The sequence below is a fragment of the Sander vitreus genome, chromosome 19 (assembly GCF_031162955.1).
Source record: "Sander vitreus isolate 19-12246 chromosome 19, sanVit1, whole genome shotgun sequence".
Classification (NCBI taxonomy): domain Eukaryota; kingdom Metazoa; phylum Chordata; class Actinopteri; order Perciformes; family Percidae; genus Sander; species Sander vitreus.
In genome coordinates this window covers 4906587-4923365 of record NC_135873.1, presented here as the reverse complement: position 1 = coordinate 4923365, position 16779 = coordinate 4906587, and the positions used below count along the sequence as shown (strand labels likewise).

General features: G+C 41.9%; 1 protein-coding gene across 2 annotated transcripts in view; it reads right to left on the bottom strand.

Moving 5' to 3' along the window:
* The window catches only part of pacs1b (phosphofurin acidic cluster sorting protein 1b), a 56516-nt gene extending 40838 nt beyond the window's left edge, over positions 1 to 15678 (bottom strand). For both annotated transcript variants that reach the window (XM_078275952.1, XM_078275951.1), the window contains exon 1: positions 15113 to 15678. In XM_078275952.1, coding sequence (XP_078132078.1) covers positions 15113 to 15267 — 155 coding nt within the window. In that variant the 5' untranslated portion in view covers positions 15268 to 15678. The remainder of the gene's footprint in view (positions 1 to 15112) is intronic.
* Positions 15679 to 16779: the final 1101 nt, after the last annotated feature.

The following is a 16779-nucleotide window of genomic DNA, read 5'->3' as shown; positions in this document are numbered from 1 at the left end:
GTAAAAATTAGTCTTTTTTTCATATACCAATATATATCGCAGGGAAAAGAAATATCGCAATGTAAGTTTTTTCCAATATCGTGCAGGCCTAATATATATATATATATATATATATATATATACACACACACAAATCTATCTTTCGGTTCAGGCACCGTTTTAAAAGTATCGTATCATGTTGTTTAAGAGCATTAAAATGAGAAAAAAAATAATGGGACAAAAAGAAATCAAGGGACATTTAGAACAGATAAAAATGTGCGATTAATTGCGATTTAACTATGACATTAATGCAATTAATCGCGATTAAATATTTTAATCGTCTGACAGCACTAATTTGGATTAATTTGGTGTTATTCCAGTCCAGTCAGTAAATTGATCACGAGACAAGATGTGTCAGGATCTGTCTGATTCAGCTCAGGAAATGACAATGACTGATCGAGACCTAACCGCCTCCACTAACTAATTACCTGGGGGATACTCCTGCAAGTAACCCTCTGGTGCGGTTTAAAAAAAAAAGCACCACATCTAAAAATTACAGAATTTCAGCAAGATTCATTATATTTGTGACATTTATTTTGAAAGACATCGAACATCAAATGTGTAAAAGATGCCCGAGGCTGCCAAATATCAGCACAATCAGCTTACAAAATCATCAAGACTTCTGACCCCTGTGCAGCAGAATATACTTTTGACACACACACACACACACACAGCTCTCTCTCCCCCCTTCCTGTACCACATCTACTTATGATGTGATGATCTCCCACGCAACGCATGCATGTGTGTTTGCATTGATGAATAAGCACTAATCATTCTGCCAGAATGTGTGTGTGTGTGTGTGTGTGTGTGTGTGTGTGTGTGTGTGTAAATGTATGTGTCAGTCTCGGTGTGTGGGAGAAACAGTCACAGAAACAGAGTGGGTGAGTGTACACTGCCATAAGTAGGTTACAGGTAATACGTAACATGGTTGTGGTGTGTGTGTGTGTGTGTGTGTGTGTCACATGGACAATATGTACTATATGCACCACTGAGCGTGCAGTTAGTGGCTTTCCCATACAGCTATAAGGCAGTTAGTGTATGTGTCGATCAGTGTGTACTTTCCTGCGCCATGACTCATTTAATCTGAAAGCAGAGCAGAAGTGATTCCTCCATAACAGCAACAGCGTGTGTGTGTGTGTGTGTGTGTGTGTCTGGACGGACCTATTGCTCATTACAGTGCTCATCAAGATCAAGTCCTGGCATGTCTCTCTATTGTGTGCTTTTTCCCCACAGCAGGGGAGCTATTTGAGCGTGTGACTGCATGTAGGTGGGTGGGCACTTCATTTTTTTGATGTTGTTATACTAAGCTATCTAGTATGCGTATCGGTACGTGGGTGGCAGCTGCCTCGTTTTGGAAGGCATGAGAGTTATCTGTGCAGTGCGAGTGAGTTTGAAATGTTAGCAATTAATGAAATCCCCAGAGGAATTAAAAAATGTTGAAAGATAGGGGGTTGTGGAGGAGGGAAGTAAACAACATTGACCAAAAAAATGTTTTGTACAGTTCAGTAGTTTAGGATCTCTGTGTCATGAAATGACAGAGAAAAAAAGAGAGAAAGTGAAAACTCAGACCAGATTCCCTGAATTCAATGAAATGAAAAAGAAAGATGGAGACATAAAAGCAATACATGGCAAACACAAGTGAGAGAAAGTGAAGGCGTTGAGTCATAGCGTAGCGGAGGTGTTTTGTTGAGGAGGTAAGGAAGAGGCAAGTCACTCATGGAGCTGAATAAATATATGAATGCACGTGTGTGTGTGTGTGTGTGTGTGTGTGTGTGTGTGTGTGTGTGTGTGTGTTTCCCCGGGGAGCTAGTGTTGCCATCTGCACAATAACGTGTAGCTCTGCTCAGCATCTGTACTGGAAGAAATTAATTAATTAAAAAACAAGGCTCTCTGATCACATACAATCTCCGCTACAACCTCTCACACACACATCAACTTTACAGCAATACACTTATCGGTCTGTTATGTAACGCTTTAAACAAATGGCTTGCAGAAATGCATAAGCAGAAAGTGTTTTCTCAGTGCTGGTGACAAATAGCTAGCCTGGTCCTACCAGACTCTCGTATATTTCATTTGTACAGAGAGTTTGGCCACTCTCCATTGACAAGTGTTAACTTCCTTGAAGGTGGGTACTCTGTTGAAGTTTAAAACTTTGGATCTGGGGCGGCCTCTAGCTCACCCATTGGGAGCGTTCGCCCCATGTTGGCTGAGTCCTGCAGCGGCGCAGGGTTCGAGTCCGACCTGCTGCCCTTTGCTGCGTGTCATCCCCCATCTCTCTCCCCCTTTCATGTCTACCCACTTAGAAATAAAAAGGGAAAAAGCCCCCCAAAAAACAAAATCTTAAAAAAAACAAAAAAAAAACTATTGGATCTGCCCAGAGCCACTCTGGATCTGCCATAACCAATCACTAACGTTTGGTTGTGACGTCGGCTTAGCATCGCTAGCGTTCGCCTTAGCCAAGTCCTTCACCACTAACGGAGCGAGCTGGAAAATCAAACTTTCCCGAACCCCGTGGGGAGGAGGGCCACCAACAAAACTCAGCAAAGATTGTTCTTGCTCGGGCTTTAACTTTTGGATATTCGGCAGCGTTGCCACAACGGACTGAATGGCTTCGCTCGCATCTTTCTCCGCCGCCATTACGGAACTCACCGAAGGTTACCGAACCTCAACGTCATCGTTCTCAGTCACTCCCTCTGTTTGCTGATTGGACCAGTAAAGATTTGACCTGAGAAAACCCAAGAATATACCGCAGACCCAGACGTAGTACTGAAGGAAAATGAAAATTGGACGGAAGTACGTAAGAGGGCGGAGCCAGGCTAAGAAATAGCAGCCTGTGGCCTGAAATCAATCAGTGAAACAGAGAGAATATTTTGAACCAGGAAGACACAGAGCGTATGGTGCCTTCAAGAGTGCAAACAAACCTACAACAATGTTACAATGTACAATAGTACAAAACGTATAATGTGACTTCAAATTTCTATCGTGTTTTAGGTGCATCATGCCGGATGTGTCAACTGACACAAAACTGGAAACTAAACTTCCACTTCTAATGTGTTGTCCTCTTTACAGTGGTTGGAAAGCACAACATTAGGTAAAAGTTCAAATCTAGCAAAAGCAGGAACTTCCAAACAGCCTCCACTGTGGGTGTATTTACAGCCAAAAGCACCTGAATGCACAACACACAGTGCTTTCCACTTCAAAAAGAAGAAATAAACAACTTGACTATATTGAAGATGTTGACTTGATAGGGAGTTTCAGGAGCTTTTGGGATGGAAACTACCAGTATTTACAGTTTTAAGTTCACAGGTTTACAGAAGAATTCTTTAGAAATATGATCTCTTAACCCTCCACCCCTAGTCACTACACTTTGCATTAACCCCCATCCTGGAATATACACCTGCCTATTGCACTTGGTCTGACTCGTATCTGACAATATGTTTGAAGGCACTAAGGTTAAAAACAAAAGCACAATCAGTGTGCAAAACACATTTTATTCATGCCTTGGCCCGGTAAAGGACAGATTAAATTGAAGAGTATTCCAGCCAAAACGCTGCTTAAAAGGCATTTGTATTTTTGCATTTACTGAAGCTTGAAGAAATTGCAATGTGACGCAGCAGGACTGAAATAGAGCCCATGACAGTTATGTTGGTAGCAAATTATTGTAAGCAAACCGTGAACCTGCACAAGCTCAGAAGAGTCCTAATGGCACCTTGGGTGTTGACTGCTCTAGAAACAACTGCGGCAGAGGTGAGACTGCACTTGGTGGCATGATCCATCACAGCTGCCCGTGAGGAGGAGGATGTGACTGTGGGGCAGAGCTGTAATGGTGGCACTGGGAGGAAGAAGGCCAGCGGGGGACAGTAGATCAGAGGGCTGAGTTATGGACAAGACTAGGGCAGTACCCAAGAAGACAAAAGAGATTTAGCTGCACGCTGGCATCAGCAGAGAACAATGACTCTGTGGGGAGACGGGGATAAAAAAGAGACAGATGGAAAGGTGAAAACACAAGAAAAACAGGAGCAAGAAGAGATGTGGAGGAGACGAGAGGGGAAAAAAAAAAAAGAAAGTAAATTGTCTAATTCCTCCATCAGCTCACATCTCATATCTCCTCCTTGTGCCCCAGCTGCTCCCTTCCCATTCCCCAAATTACCCTGGCTTTGATGACATCCTTTTCTCTGATAAAGCTTCAGCTTCTCTCTCCCCCTTTCTTACCTTCATCCACTCGAGCCCATTTTCTCTTCTTCACAGCCTAATCCCTTTTTTTTTTCCATGCTCTCATCTCACCCTCGGCTACACGCTCCCTCCCCCTTGACTTCTCACAATGGGGCCCTCCTCCTCTCGTTCTCATCGACCTGTTCTCGGCACCCTCCGTCTCTCTTGTTTCGTGATTCATGCATGGTGTACAAGGTTTCTGTCTGCTTTACCTTAGCTTGACATTCAGACCGAATGGACTTTTTGCTGTCATTTCGTAGACTAACCAATCAATATAATCTACAGATTAATCAACAATGACACATTAGTCCTGCAAAAGATCCATCCAAGCAAAAGATTCTAACTAACATAAAACAGTCATTCATGTGAGCAACACCAGACCTTCTGATCTGAGACGTTGGCGACAGTTTAGAGGTCTGGAACCAGGTACACGTCACCCTTCACTTTCATTATTTTCCCTGCTATGGTGCCCTGAAGAGGCCTGAATCCTCTCTCCTCTTTTCATATTCCTTTCCTCCTCTAGTCTTTCTTAGCTGTGCCTCTGTAGAGAGCGACAGTCACCCTGCTGACATGAGCCGACACTTAGCCTGAAGCAAGAACACCCTGCCAGGGCATATACACAGTGCGTGCACACACACACACACACACACACACACACACACACACACACACACACACACACACACACACACACACACACACACACACACACACAAAGCCTTTACTTGATGCAAGTCTCTAGGTAAAGCAAGATGATTTGCACTCTGTGAAGCATACAGTGATATTGCTAGGCAGAAATACAGAGAGGACACACTAAAAAAAACACACACACACACACGCACCATTTAAGTGCAAGGTCACCCCAGACGCTAATTCAAGTGTTGCCACATATTCTGAAAATGACACTGCTGAAGGCGGCATTCAATGTGACAGCATGAACAGACAATAACATGCACACAAATCAAAAGACATACTCAACCACTATTTGATGTAATGTGCAGGTGAGACAGGCCAGATTTAAGTGCTGCAAAGAATGCAGTGAAGATGATACTTAAAAGCAGCAAAACACACACACACACACACACACACACACACACACACACTTTACTTGAGATGCAAGGTGAGGCAAGAAGCAGCTGCCATGGAATTCACACCATGAAAGGCAGCATGCAGTGCAAGCACACAAAAATACACACTCCAACACACACGATCATCCATTAAACAAGGTGCAAGGTGCTGCAAAACCTGACAATGAGAGCACAAACATACCTTAGCACATTTACACAGCACACAACACTAGCATGTGATGGAACATCTAAGTTAAGGCCAGATGCCGGTTTCAAGTGCATGATGTGAATTCAATGCAACACTGTGAGAAAGGACACTTATTGTGAAAACACACCACCTCCATTTGATGAAAGGTTCAAGGTAAGATGAGAAGCAGATTCGAAAAGAAGCGAAAGGTGATAAAAAAGCACCAACCTTCTTGCTGTATGGCTGCCTGAATATACAGTACAGGACACAATGAACAGAAAGGAATGTAAGCCACTTAGCCCTGCCTCTCTTGGTCACTAACAATGCTACATTTCTTGAGGAAATCACACCCATGTCTCTCTTGCCCATTTTAACAGTCAAATAAAAACAAAATGCAAAACAAAACCTTTAAAAAACATCTTACTGACCATATAATGTGACAATATGAATACATTTTAGACCCCACAATGCATGCAACACACACACACATGCACACACACACACACACACACTACGCCTAAGTGTCTTGTGTGCTAAAAAAAAAGTGACCTATTGTTCTTTCTCTCACTTTTTTTCATGGTTTCCATCATCTCTCTATTCCTCTTCATTCTGTGTCAACCTCTCTCCCTCTGTCTCTCTCTCCCCCTCCCTCGGTCTCCCTCTCTTTCTGTCTTGCTCTACTTCCCTCTCTCAGCCGCAGGCAAGGACACACTGAGGCCTGTAACTTCCTAAGGAGGGCAGAATCAACCTTTACGCACATTTACACTTAAACACATACATTTCGCAAACTCAACACCACCAAAGTCTATCACATATGTTAATATGTAACAACAACAAAAAAGCCGTCGGCTGAATAAAAACAAAACACCCTGAGCACAAGTTATTGTTTTCATATCATTTTTTTTGCTGCACTTTGTTATCCAGAGCATAGGGCTATTGTCTGGCCTCTCCCCCTCCTTTAAGCCTGCAAGACTGAGCATGTGACCTGCAGAATGTGTGTCTGTACAGTATGTGTGTGTGTGTGTGTGTGTGTGTGTGTGTGTGTGTGTGTGTGTGTGTGTGTGTGTGTGAGCGAGAGAGACAAAAAGAGATAGTGCTGCTGGTGCTGAAAGAAAATGGAAAATACTTGCTTACAAGTCTATTCTGTGTGCAATGCATTTATCTGCATTTCATGTAGTTTACCACGAAAATAAAGATCTCCCACATACAGAAGGAATCTTCTGTTGTCACATACACACACAATAAAGTGACCCTTCATTAAAGAGATTACAGATTAATAAACAGAGCACCCGCCTAATCCAGTTTAGCGCGAGTGCAGGGAGACAATTGAATCGGAGTTTGCTGTACAACTGTGGAACAGGAAACCTCTATTTAAATGGGCAATCGTATTAGCTTCTTGGTTATCAACCTAAACAGGCTAAGAGTATCACAGTGACAATGCGAGTCGAGCAGCAACTGCTGAGCCCAAAGTAATACAGAGGATATAGGTCTCTTTATTTAGTCAGACCTTTGTGTCATAACTGGTTAACATCTATTAGCTGAGCTCAGGATAGTTTGGCATTTTGGGACATTTTGCTTATTTGCCAAGAGTTAGATGAGGCAATCAATACCACTCTCATGTCTTTACACTAAACATGAAGCTAAAGCCAAGAGACTAAGAGTTAGCTTAGCTTAGCATAAAGACTGGAAACAGCTAGCCTGGCTCTGTCGAAAAGGTTAAACAATTTCTTAATATAGCAATGGGTGTCATTTTCGAATGTGGTTTCTATTAGTACTGCGATGGTTTGAGGCATTCGTTCTTACTGCTATTAGTAAGTATTAGTACTATAAGTAATCATTTTTAATTATGTACTAAAAGGTTTCTGCTTCGGTCAGTCTTTGAACACATCTGTGTCTGAAACACCTTGAAAAAACACACATTACCATCTACGTAATCAGCCATATGAGATTATGTTTTGGGCATTTCTGCATTTAATGGATAGGACAGATATGAAAAGGGAGAAAGAGGGGGAAGACATGCAGGAAAATCATCACAGGTCGGACTCAAACCCTGGATCTTCTGCGTCGAGGAACAAACCTCTATATACAGTATGTGTGCCTGCTCCACCAACTGATTCACAAGGCTTTTTCTTCTTAACATAAAATATGACACACAAATGCCAAAAGTACTCATAGTAGAGCTGTAACAATTCAAAATGTTGCTGCACAATTAATGGTCTCAGAAATAATTGCGATTAACAATATAATTGTCTCTTTCAGTCAGAGTTTTTTTTTTAAATTAAATAATTTTGATTTATTACTTTATTAAACTAATTAAAGTTTTGAATGAATTCCAGGATACATCTTTTGTTTATATCACTGTTATGTGAACCAGATAATGTAATAACACAAATACACAGCCTATGACATAAACAACGGCGCTTTATTATCATAAAAAAAATGTTTCTAACTGTATCCCCCTTGGCGTTTTTGTTGCTATGAACGTGTATAGGGTCATGTGTCAACAACTAACAACTGAAATAATAATAAAAATATATAGTTTAACCAATTATCACTTATATAATTACAATATATATATAAATAATTAAAAATATATAATTTTACAACTTAACAAAATCAACAATTACCAGTCATACGCTTAAAAGACCTTAGCTAATGTTAGCAATTAATTGTGATTAAAACAAAGAAACCGCAATTGTATAAAAAAACGACACAATTATGTAATAAATGTTACAGACCTAACTGACAGTCAATTCAGTCATATACATAAATAGAGCACTACAACAACATCCATGTAACAAGCCCAAGAATTGAAGAAATGTCAATAAATCGTTGCTCGTAGTCCTGACAGGCATTGTGTCAAGGTCAATCTGCGTTAAGTGCATTACAAGCTTGTGTTATCATCCAGGAGAAACAGTGTGTAACCTGAGCTGGAGGGGATTAGACGTGTGCACACATTATTTGCATGTGTTACGAGGTTTACAGTAGCAGCACAGAGGCCACAATGTAGGTACTGTTGAGTTGTTTACATCCCAATGTGGTTAAATGTGTTTGTTGCGAGTTCACGTGTGTGTATCTTTGTGTCCGTGTGCAATATCCAAAATTTAACTGTGATTGTGCTGTTAGCAAGAGAAATGTTCCAGACAACTTCCTCCCTAGATGCTTTGGGGATGTGCAAAATATAAATGCACTGAATAAGAAACCTTTATTTCCATCTACTTTTCAATAGGCTGAAAATGAGATAATGTACAAAATGCTTTGTCATAACATTATCCAGATTGCATTTCTGTGTGATTATGTATCTGTTGTCAGCAGGATTTGTGTTTCCCCTCACAGCATATCCTTTTATGTAACTGGATGCCACTCCTTGTTTCGAACACATTAGATGAAAGCGAAGCATATGTCAGTGACATTGTCCGTGAATAGGTGTCACAACACATTGGAAATGGAAATCTGTGTGCGTGCATGTGTATGTTTGTGCTTGCTGTCACATGGGGGTCTATGATCACTCTAAGGAGACATGAGCAGAGCAAAACACAAACCTTGTAACACCGCAACAAAGGCCTCCTCAGACCACGGCACTGTTATAGCCTAAATCAACCACAACATCTACATACACTGCAGCAGCAGCAGGACAACTCAGCTTCACTACCTTTATTCACCTCTCGTCTTTGTGTTAGAGAAATGAAAACCAGCCACCAAGCACATGATTTCTCATCACTGGGAGGCTCCTTTCTCTTCAAAAATCCAAACTGGCTTCTAAAATGCAGACCGTGGGTGTCAAATTAATGGTAATGGCCTGAATATGAGATGACGGGTTTTTTCAATGGGAATTACTGAAAAATTACAAGTGGGGTTTCTTATAACAGTGATAGAGAATTATGTAATTAGAACATCTCCTTTTCAGAGTGTTGCATTCTATGTTGTTTTTAGCCTTAATGTTGCCAGGCTTGCAGGTTTCTTCCATTTTAGCTTGTCTGTTAGAGTAAGTCAGTATTTCATGTTTCACTTTAAAGGCCCTGACACACCAACCAGACGGCCGACCGTCGGCAGAAAAGGCAGTCGGGCTGATCAGTAGGGTCCCCGAGGTCCAAAAAGTGCCTCAGAACACACTGAGGCGACGCCGACTTGAGCGTACGCTTGGCGCGTGCGCGAAACGTAATACGTCTTCATAGCAGCCGGCGGCGCTGCTCTGTATTGTTTCCATTAACAGTCTGATTATTTCCCAGAAAGTGAAAACCGGCAGCTGATTGGACGAACGCTTTTCTCCGGAAATTCACAGCCAGACTGTCGTGGCAGCTTGTTCAGAATATGATCTCATATTGTACCAAAATAGTTCACCGAAACGTGTTTCTGAAAACATTTTAAGCGAGAAATAGGCCGTGCAGTTTCTGAATCTGTCTTCAGATCAACAAAGGTCAGTTTAACATATTTTCGTTAGATTTTGAGCAGCTCATCCGCTCCCCATTTCCGGGCGAGTCCCGACTGCCCTGTCTCCAGACTGAACATGTCGGGTCGGCCCAAATGAAGGCCGACGGCTCCTCGGACGGACGACGGCACGGGACACACCGAACAGACTCGAGTCACCGACCTCGCCAGACGGTCCGACGGCCAATTATCGGGCTGGTGTGTCTCCTCTATAACAGGGAAAAGACTAACTAAGGACTAACAGTATCTTGCATGATTGCCCCAACAGGACTAGCCTGAAAGTTTATGATATCTTCAAAAGATATTTTTCAAAAAACAACCGATAAAAAAATATGCAGGCCACTACAGTAGCAAATGTTTCCCTCATTTGTGCAGCAACCAAAGCAATCAGATCGGCTGTATATTAATCAGCGCTCAACCAATAAGGGCTTTAAAGTCTGATACTGATACTTTTCTTTTGACTTATTTTCAAGCCTCCAAACTGACACTTGAGGTTAGACGGCTTTTATCAGAAATAGTAAATAATCACGGAAAGTCAGGGTGAAGAGGAGGGGGTTTGCACTTTATTTGCCTTTATCATCAACAGGCGAGCTGAGCCATAGAGGAAACTTCAGACCTCTCGGCCACTCAGCTGTGCGGAAGAACGAGCAGCGCCAAGGCAAGTGGCAAAGCCAAAGCTTGCTAATGAACACTACTACCCCCTCTGCCTGTGTGTGTATGTGTATGTGTGTGTGTGTGTGTGTGTGTGTGTGTGTGTGTGTGTGTGTGTGTGTGTGTGTGTGTGTGTGTGTGATAGCCTGTTGGTGCTATCTCAATTTCTTTCCATTCAGCAGCTGGGGTTTAGGGGGAAAGGGTGGATAATGTAACGCTGACACTCGAGGAACGAGACGAGTGTCGTCCCACTATTGTGTTGCAGGGCATTTATAGCAAATGGTTCTAACAAAAGCACAATGTATAATTCAGAACGTCCTGCATTTCTGCACCGCGCATCTACATGCCAACAGTATTTATTACCAGGCCATCAGATAAGCATTTATTTTTTAATGCCCTGCTGTTTTCATTACAACTAAAAGTGATAAAGGTTCCTGTTACACTATTTTGTGTCCTTGATAGAAGATACCGGCATGACTAATGTTGAGATGAAGAATGAGATTGAAGAACTATGAATTTGCTTGTCTTTGAGCAACCACAACTTGCAAAATCCTCAGAGATTTGGTGGTTAAGCATTCAACCAAAAAAAGGAAAGTTCCCTTTTAAACTACAAGAGGAAATCCAGTGGCCAGAAGTGCTAAGATTAGAGACTTTTCAAAAACATGTTCTTCTCATCATATTATTTGCCCTTTGAAATTATCACTGATCTAGGAGATTACACATGTTCTAATGTTGAAGTCTCAGTGAACCGCTCTGGGTAAAAGTATACAAAATAGAAATTCTGAGAGAGCTTGTTCGGTTTCTTGCTGAGAGTTTAGATTAAAAGAGCAGTCCCACTCTCATGACTGTTTGCCTCAGTATAAAGCTAGAGGCAGCAGGTGATTGGCTTAGCTTAGCATAACGACTGGAAGCAGGGGGAAACGGCTAGCCTGGCTTTGTCAAAGTTTAAAAATCTGAAACTAAAAGTAATTATCGCGTTATATCTTTTTTTCTTTTAATTCATACACAAACAAGCATCCGGGGTTTTAGCGGGAGTTACTTGTTGATTTTTGAAGTCAGGAGAGGGGGCAGAGACAGGCTGTTTCTTGCCCAACACCGGTTACAAGTAGACCAATGGCGCTTACGGTCACTGCTAGTACCAGCTCTACTCTACTCGACCGCGGTGCAAATTTAGTACCACCTCATGCCTGAGGCGAGCGTGGCTGGTCGTCATAGCGACGCCGCAGGAACCTGTCGTGACCTTACGCGACGTGCAAAGAACGTCGAAGGGGTGTTGTTTTTGACTCTCGGCATGTGGCCGTTGCCACAACCAGAAGAAAAATTTAGTTTCAAAAGAAGCTGGAGGCAGCAAAAAAAACAAACACACGCTGGCTAAACTATTTAAAAATGGCGGGCTAGCAATGATGACGCAGTGAGTAGTGATGATTCTCTCTGACCAATCAGTAGTCTGCAGGTTTTCACGTCACCTTTCGGTATCGCCTCAGCTCGCTTTGAACCTTGACGGAGGGGATACTTAAAAAAAAAAAAAAAAAAGGACCTGTTAGCCGGTACCAGGGACTTTTTTTTGTAATGGAAAACCAAAAAAGGCGAGTAGAGTCTAGGCGAGCAGGTACCATGTCATGGAAAAATGCCACAAGCTTCATTTAAGGAGGTACAAGCCAAAAAGCTTAAACATATACTCTTCTGTCTTCTCAATGGTCCAAATTTGACCCAATTTCCACACTCCTTCCTATAGCTTTGTGGTTGCTCTGGGAAAGAGACTCCCCCACTCACTCGTGGCTTGGAAGCCACATTGAAGCACAGACCCAGCATCCATCTATGGAGCTGAGTCATGGGACTTTCCCCCTTTAGCTCTGTAAGGAGCCCTTCGTTAATAATGCAAGGCGAGGAGCTCTGCGACAGGGTCCATTCCTGGAATACCTGACGCAGAGTAGCAGCACAGGGAGGCCTTAACGAAACTCTGCTGGAAGTTGGAATCCAAACCATTTGTGGTGTGAACACTGGTAGGCACCATCCACATTCCACCTGACAGTAAATGCACCTGAGAACTGCTAATGTGTATTCACTACAGCCTCTATATGAGTGAGGCTTTAACCCTGGTAGAGCAGCTACTGTACTCATCAGTAGGATTATTTGCCCCCCACCCCCAGGGTGAGGGAGAAGAACCAATGAACTGAGGAGAGTGCCAAGATAGAGTATGTGTGTGTTGATGACACTGCGGAGAGAGGAATCACCCACTACACTGCACTGAAAGAGCTGCTTTAGAGCCAGTGAAATGGTGTATTCCTCCCTTAACAGAAGGTCAGGAAGGCTGAACACAGAAATGACCTCAAAAGGCACTCACACCGTGCTGATGGATCTGAGGAAAGGTAGGGCGGATTTCAGATGGCTGTGTTTCTGTCCCTCATAACAAATATTTCCCAGTATCATTGTTGTCAAAACTTGAAAACGGATATGTACATGCATAGTGACATCATCTCTCTCTTGAATATTTCCTGTTACACACTGAATATGACCAAAAATGCCACAAAACAAACAGTCCATGGCGGATGATACGTTTAGTACTTTTCCAGGTTTCGCTACACATTTGGAGTAAGCAGCCGAGTGCATGTTTGTGCGTGCCAGGGCAAATTCTATCCACAGCGCTGCATAAACAGAATACCAAGTGGCATTTTGGGTAGACAGGAAGAGGTTAGAGCAACAACACCTCTGCTAGAGAGGGGAAGTTCGGAGTCCTCCTTGCAGCCACAGAGATTGAGCAACAAATAGCAAATGGGCTACATTTAGCTGATGGCAAAACATCATCAGGACTACAGTAGATAATAGTAGTAATCTATAGTAGAAGCAGGTTCTTCAAGCTCTGGAAGACTGGGCCACAGATTAGTTGTCTGCGCCATCTCTGAAGACTTTCTTACTGCTTGTGTCTGTGAGAAATCCTATTAAATTGTAGAGCCTTCCTTTCTTCTGGCTCTGTAGTCTCTCTCCGTTGCTGCAACTGCAGTGATATCGAAGATATCTGAGGGACCGCGACGCCCGCTGAAAAAGGTCCCAAAAATGTCCATAATCACACATTTCTAAGCACAACGGCAAACTATTGTAAATCGTCTGTGGCTATTAGCACACAAACACAAATAATGTAATAATCCGCAAAGGAAAAGTCAGGAGGAAAGATATTTAAAATGTAGGCTAACAATGGATGTTTTATTCATGTTAGCTGTTCCAAAATTTAGATCCATGACTGTATCATTTATTCACAAGCGCATGGTGCACACACATTGCCAAAATGTTAAGAGGCAAAACATACCCTTGAGACTTTGCTTCTAACCCAGTAAAGCCCCAAAGCATTTTATAAAGTAGCATTAAGATGTGAGCTTTGTATGATCTGGTATGCTTGCATGAACACTGCAAAAGAACGTGTAAGTAAATGTTTTTGTCGACATAACAGATACAAAATAAAATCAATTCTGCTCACAAAAAGAACTTGAGATTTTCCTTTACTACGTGATAATGTCAAGTTTTGAAGATTGATCCTTCATCATTCTCACACTGAGCGGTGCTTAACATGGGCGGCACTTCAGTGACAGCGGTTAACCCTTGACCTTGAATCTAACTCACGACCACGGTTATTACCTCAACATCATAAACACAAGGGGACGGACTTCAGTTGGAGCACATATGGACATCACATCCAATGTGTCTTTTCATGCAGATGAAACTAGCACAGGTTGCACAAGCGAGTGCCTCTGCTTGTCAGCAGCCTGACATACAGAACATGCCAGCCAGCTGAATCCCTTCAGTCAAACAAAGAAGCCTACTTGAATGTCTTTGTTTAGGACTATGCTAAGATGGATAAGGTGTCTTGCCGACTGTGACCTTGCACAACAACTTTCATAGCCTGTAATGATTAACATGTCAAGTAAAAGATTTGATCAACAATTATTAATTTCTGCATCTGTAATGCATACTACAAACCGATATATCACAGTGCCTGATGTTACAGCAGTATATGGAAACAAAATAGCCTTCTATAGTTGCAGTGACAGGCTGCAACCCAATGCTTCATCAATCTTCGTGTCTGCATTGATCCGGACAGCTGAGGCTATCGGCTGGGGAAGGACTGCAGCTGCCCCAACACAAACACTGTCTATTAGTAGGAATGATAACCAGGAGGCATGCCTGTGTGTGTCATGTGTAACATTAGGGTTGTAAAAGCTACTGGCTAATGGCTAATTTGGGTGAACTGATTGATAAACTGAGTCTCCAAGGGTCCTAAAAGGGCTAACAAGAAAAGGGCATGCAATTATCTCAATTACAGCAAAGAAAGGGTTATGATAGCTTTTCCTGTGATCTTCCTATATTAACAGCAACAATGATATGAGGTGATAATCCTTTCAAATAGGCACCCACTGTTTGTCTATTTGAAATCCCCCAGTGTAAACACACATACTGGATCATTTCCCATTCACAACCACCCACAAAAATCATATGTCATGCTTGGCTTTTTCGCCGGTGGCCCCCTTTCACATACCTTGGCACACAGCTGGGTGAGGAGCGGTCCACCTCCCAGGTAGCGTACAGGTTCATGTGGACCGGCCGGTTGGAGGTGATGCAGACCGGCTTGGAGGGCTGCATGTGCGGCGAAGGGACGCCCCCAGTCCGCGGGAGCCCTCCTCGCTCCGACATCCTGGAGGCTGAAACGGGCTTTCAGTCGGAGCTGCGAGGAGGAATACCCGTAGTAGCCTGGCTTCTCTGTGTCTGTGTGTGTGTGTGTGTGTGTGTGTGTGTGTGTGTGTTCTCCCTTTTTTGTGGTCCTCCTCCTTCCTTTGGCTTATTTCTTCAGGCTCCTGCAGTGCAAATGCGTGAAACGCTCCCGTGTAATGTACACTGTAAACGCAAAGTTGATAACGTTTTGTGCTAGTCGCCGCCTGATAGTGAAACCATTGCAGTCGTCAGGGGGTTTAAACCCGTAGGCAGGCGGCAAATCCCCGCGAATGTCTGTGTGTCCTCTCCCTACCCCAACTTCGTTTTGGTTGGTGGTGTTTATCGGTGCAGGAAGCGGAAATTTCTCTCGCCGTAGTCGCACAATGAGCAGAAAGCAAAGAGCTACGCCTCTTCAGTAGGAGGACGTGAAGCACGAGAGAGAGAGAGAGAGAGAGAGAGAGAGAGAGAGAGAGAGAGAGAGAGAGAGAGAGAGAGAGAGAGAGAGAGAGAGAGAGAGAGAGAGAGAGACTGGCCAATAGTGTGCTGTGGTTACTGTGTTTGTTTGAATCCTGGGTTCAGGGTTTCTCAGGGTTGTGTCATCTATTCTTGCATTTACTGTACTTCATGTTTGTTTTTTGCATACGATTCTATCTTTTTTTTAGGGGTTGCACTAATATATGTAAGCTAGCTACGGTTCAGTGGATTTCATTTTTATTTTATTTTATTAAATCAGTTATTTTTTATTTAAATATATATATATATATAACATACATATATAATATATGTTAAGAAACGAATGTATTATGTTTTTGTATTACTTGTTTTCACTATTTATGTTTTTGACTATTTTTAAAATCGTTTTTATTGTATTTATTCTTATTTTCATTATTACTATTATTATAAGTATTCATAAAAATAAACACCTTATAAAAGTACTATAAATAATATGTTAAAACAAATATTTTATTTTTTTAATCATTTAATATACAGTATTCTTATTCTATGAGTATACGTATATTATATTTAAGTATTATTTCAATAGTATAGTTTTCATTATAATACACTATGCTGCACAGTAATGTATCATAGTAGTGTATGGTGTACTGTATAGTAGCAGTAACGTTATATGGTGTATTCTTTTTTTCTTACACTCTGATTTATTATACTTACTGTGTAAACCGTGTTTGCAGTATATGAAAAGTAGAGTATATCCTTTGTACTAAATGTAACTATGGTCATGCTAATAAAGAAAATTTGAATTTGAGAAAAAAAGAACAGAGAGAAAGCAAGCTGCCTTGTGAACTTTGACCCCATGAATTAGCCAGTTGATCCCAAACATAAAAAAGAGCTTAACATCTCACATTTGTATAGAATGTATTCTGAAATATATTAAAACAATCAAAAACTGACCAAACTGTGATTTCAGAATAATTTACTGCATTTATATTTTGGACATTGTGATATGTTCCTGTATATGCTGCTTTTTACATATCT